Source organism: Myotis lucifugus, unplaced genomic scaffold (genome assembly GCF_000147115.1).
Source record: "Myotis lucifugus unplaced genomic scaffold, Myoluc2.0 scaffold_359, whole genome shotgun sequence".
In the NCBI taxonomy this organism is placed as follows: Eukaryota; Metazoa; Chordata; class Mammalia; order Chiroptera; family Vespertilionidae; genus Myotis; species Myotis lucifugus.
In genome coordinates, this window is record NW_005871407.1 from 1011024 (window position 1) to 1015923 (window position 4900).

The 4900-nt window shown below is 46.2% G+C and overlaps 1 protein-coding gene across 1 annotated transcript; it reads right to left on the bottom strand.

Moving 5' to 3' along the window:
* Window positions 1–311: 311 nt before the first annotated feature.
* LOC102424137 (zinc finger and SCAN domain-containing protein 5B-like) lies at window positions 312–1856 on the bottom strand. Its single transcript, XM_006101422.1, has one exon. The coding sequence runs from the start codon at window positions 1854–1856 to the stop codon at window positions 312–314; it is 1545 nt and encodes a 514-aa protein (XP_006101484.1).
* Between the last annotated feature and the right edge of the window lie 3044 nt (window positions 1857–4900).

Genomic DNA, 4900 nt, shown 5'->3' on the forward strand with positions numbered 1-4900 from the left:
AAAAAAATAGCATTTCTGTTGGCAATTTAGTATAGCAACAAATGTCACATTTAAACTTAATAATAGTTCCAAAGAATATGCACATATTCAGGAATAGATTGAAATATGTGGGATCCTTGAGAGACCAATTGTGTAGCTCTTGATTCAAGTTATATACTATCAACCTATGTATGATATTTGGATAATGACAGCAAAATGAAATAGCTTATTAAATACAAAATACATAATTCTGTCTTATATTTTATTTATTTTTTATTTTTTTAAATATTTTTTTTATTGATTTCAGAGAGGAAGGGAGAGGGTGAGACTCGTTAGTTTCCTTCTTGGTCAGAAGGGACCTGGGGCCCCTGGGGCGCCTCCTTGACATGTGTCCTTTGGTGGCCTTTTAATGTCCCCAGTTGGCGGAAGGCCAGGTGGCAATGGGGACACGGGTAGGGTCTCAGGCCCGAGTGGGTGCGCATGTGCACATTGAGGTTCCCGCGGTGGCCGAACCTTTTCTGGCAGACGGCGCACTGGTAAGGCTTCTCCTGGGTGTGGACCCGCTGGTGGCCACGCAGCGTAGCTGAGTGAGTGAACCTCTTCTGGCAGACTTTACAGCAGAACGGCTTCTCCCCCGTGTGGATCCGCTGGTGGGCGTGGAGGTCCGAGGCCTGAATGAACCTCTTGGGACAGTCAAGGCACTGGAAGGGTCTCTCTCCTGTGTGTGTCCTCAGGTGAAGTTCTAACTGTGATTTGTAGCTGAATCTTTTGCTACAGTCTTGACACTCGTATGGTATCTTTCTCCTGGGTTCTTTCCCAACAGGGTGACCAGTTGGCTCCACGGTGCTTGATGCACCCACTGAAGTGCACCGGTGCCGTCTGGTGACTTCTCCTCTGTCCAACGACACGGCTCCTTCTTGAGGCTCCTCTTGGGGGGTGGGAGTGTTGCCCCTTTTTCTCTTGGGGGCACCTCCTGGATTACCAGAACCTCTTCTCTTTGGAGGCTGACTCAAAGCCTGTGTCTCCGGAACGTGGGTGGGAGGTACGTCACCGGCATCCACCTGCTCCAGGCCAGTTCCTTCCTGCGGGTTCTGCTCCCCCTCTGTCTGCACCGAATCTCCAGGACCGCTGGGAAGCGGAAGCTTGGGAGATGTGAGTACTGCTGCCTCCACCCTGTCTTCCATCACATCCTTCTCCAAATTCACCAAATTCTCCATGGGCCTCACACCCTCCAGATCACTTTTCGTGGGAATCGTCTCCGGCAGGAAGACATTCTGCCCTTGTCCCCACACCACGTCACTGGTTCCTGGCTGGTTCCCTGGCTCTCCATTGACCTCCTGGCTGTTCTCAGGATGCACCCCCGTCTGACTTATGGGGGATTGGGACTTTCTGGACAAGTCCAACACATAGTCTGTGTCACCAACTTCCTCCTCAGGCATCTGGACATCGGAATTCTCCTGAAGGTACTTTTGCCCTTGAAAGGTGATGACCTTCCAATTCCTGGGTTTCTCCTTATTTCTCAGCAAGACCTTCAGTTCCTCGCAGCTCTGCACGCGCCTCTCCTTCACCAAGACCTGCAGCTCCAGGGGCATGCAGATCATGAACTTCTCCAGCAGAAGCTTATCCAAGATCTGCTTCTTGGTGAGCACATCCGGCCTGAGCCAGCGATGGAGGAGCGCAGACATTGTGTGCACGCTCTGGAGGGGGTCCGCGTCCTCCGTGTGTTGGAAGGTTCTGAAGAGCACATGCCCCTCCTCAGAGTCCAGGTGCTGTTCTTCAGTGAGGTTTCCCTGGGGCGGTTCGGCCGGTAGCAGTTGCCAGCACAGGTTGTCCTGGGGGTGACCATGACCATCGAAAAAGGCCTGGTCTGTAGCCATATTCCCTGGAAACGTCTCCAATGGGACTGGAGCAAACCCGGCCTGAAGTGAGCTCCTGATGGTGAGCGACCGAAGGGACGGACTCGGTAACAGGCCACAGTTCGCTTCCCCAGCGCCTTCACTCGCAGCTCCTGCAGCCCGGACTGGCAAACTCTGTGCCAGGCACTGACTACCGCCTGTTTATATACCCGCCCTGCGCATCACTTCTTGTTCCCGCCTCGCGCTGTGATTGGTTAGAGACCAGGGTTGATCCCTTTTTCATAATCCGCTTACTCATTGTTTCCTGGAGAGAAACGCCCTGGGGCCGCATGGGCTGTGTTGGCTGGTGAGCTGCTTAGCACGGGTCTGAAGCGTTTGAAGGCCCCAGAAATGCAGACCCGGCCAGGCCTGGGTGCCGCGGGGTCACGGAGGGTCGCGTGTTCGGTTCCCTGTTTGGGCACATCCCAGGTTTTGGGTTCAGGCTCCATAGATTCAATGGTTCTGTCTCTCTCTCTTTTTCTCTCCCATGGGCTGCGATCATGGGCTATGCCAGTGATGGCGAATCTATGACACGTATGTCAGAGGGGACACGTGAACTCATTTTGGGTGACACGCATCGGCAGAGACAAAAATTGCATAATTCAAATATTTTTCTCTTGCAACGGCCACAGTTGGGCATCACTCAAGTAATATTATTACTCACGTTACTCATGATCAATAATGTAATTCTAAAACCGGATGTAAACATGTTCATTGGTGTTGTGTAGCAAAGATACATAGTGAAAACATCCAAGATACATGGTTCCAATATTGACATTAATATAAAAAGTTTAAGAATTGCACTATAGAGAGATTAATCTTTACTCAAGACATTTTACTTTTACTTGAGTGACAAAATGCCCAATTCTGGAAAGGGCCTCGTTATTGTCAACATGTGCCTTTGAGTGCATTCGGCAAACGAACGCACTTGATCGCCGTGTTCATTAGAAGAAAAAGATATACAGTGCAACAGTGTTCAAGGAGACTGCTGGAAGCCGATCCACCCTTGATGCTTGACGCAGTCACTGCAGGGAAGAAACGTGCACATCTCATGTTTCAAGGGACCTGGCATATATGGCATACTGAACTTAATGTTTGCTCCCCTTCTTAATGCCATGTGTTTTAAACAGGACCACCTCCCCGAGAAAGGTTGTTTCCCCAGGTGAGGATTTTTATCAGTAAAACCCCTTAACTAAGTGCCAGGCGGGAGTTAATCACTTTAACTAGGAAAAATCAAGCTTAAGGTACATAATATTTACTTAGAATGATCTTCTTCAGTTACTTCAGTAGCTTAATAGAACAATAGAGTAACCTTGGAATGGAGATAAGAAATGCCCTTTGGAATAGAATGGATAGGATTAAGATCCAATAGGAGACATATGAATGTAAGAGGACAATAAAAAGAGGAAGCTGGCTAAGAGGAACCTGGCTATGATGATCACCTGAACGCTGCCTCCTTGTCATTCCTTCTTCGCCTACTCCGTCCACACCATGGTGAACCCTTGGACATGTTAGGGCTGGACCCCAACAGGAGACATTCTGCGTCTCCATAATTAATTACAGCACCATATATTTGTTGGTTATACATACTATCTTTGAATTGTTTTGCACCAGGAGTCAGTGCAACAGCACTGCAATAAGTTAATAGGTAAGAAACCTATCAACACAAGGCATTGGAAGGGTCTCTCTCCTATGTGTGTCCCCTGGTGAAGGTCTAACTGCTATTTATAGCTCCAGGGGCATGCAGGTCATGAACTTCTCCAGCAGAAGCTTATCCATACAGAAAGAAGGTGACATCCACATATAGGCTCCCAAACACAAATAATTAAAAAGGTTGCCTTTCTCCCCAGTTTTCTCTCTTTAGTAGCCTATTGACATAAGTAGAAATAAAGAAAATGTGACTCAATAAATATATTTTTACTATCTTCTAACTTCTATGCTCAGAAACAAAGTAAGCACACCAGTATTTGGTCTCTAGTAAATACAGAAGGCATGAACCAATATTTTCAGCTTCAAACAAGCAGGGTATTTATCTTCATTGTAGGGCCATGAAAGAAACACTCATATATAAGCCTTCATCCTTCTTGTACATATTGTTCTACATTTATGCATAATTTTTGCAAAATTTTGAACTTCGAAGAGTACATCTCGGTCCGACTATCATGGCTTGTTATTGACAAGTTGTAATAGCTGAGTCTCTTGGTGTCAACAGTAGCCAGAAAAATGGCCCCAGGGATGTCCAGAACCTGTGACTATGTCACCTTACATGACAAAATGGACTTTGCAGATATAATTAAGTTTGGGGTTTTTTTGAGATGGAGAATTATTCTGTGTTATTCATGTGGACTAATATAACCACAAAACTTCCTCATAAGTAGAAGGCAGAAGAGTCAGATTCGAAGAAAGACTGGAGAATGTTTCTCTGGCTGTGAAGATAAAGGAAGTAGCCATGAGCCAAAAAATAGAGAACCTCTAGAAGCTGGAAAAGTCTAGGAAACAGATGCTCTCCTATAGCCTCTAAAAAGCAGCAATACTACCAACACCTTAACTTTCAGTGAAACCCATTTTGACTTCTGACCCTAGAACTATAAGATAATAAATTTGTATTCTTTTAAGACACTGAACTTTTAAAAAATTGTTGCAATGCCACAATGAAACTAATACTGTACCCCAACCAGGTCACCATGTATGTTGGTGTCTCTATCTCTTTGCTGCTGCTAATGCAGATACTTAGATTAAAGTCTCTCAAGTGCAGCCTTTCTGGATAATTCTTTTTGGTTATTGAAACTGCCTGTGTCCTGGGATTTATGCTGCACCCACCATATTGGTAGCACAACTCCATAGGCTATAACTGACTTGGATGGAAATATATGTGGCCCAAAGCCCTGTCTCAAGCGTGAGCAGACTCAGTAACACAAATTACATTCCAGAAATCACCATGGTCAGCAAGACTTCTGAAAACAGCTTATTCCATAACTTCACCTCCCATCTACTGCCTTTCTCACTCTTGTTCTCACCTGTTCTTT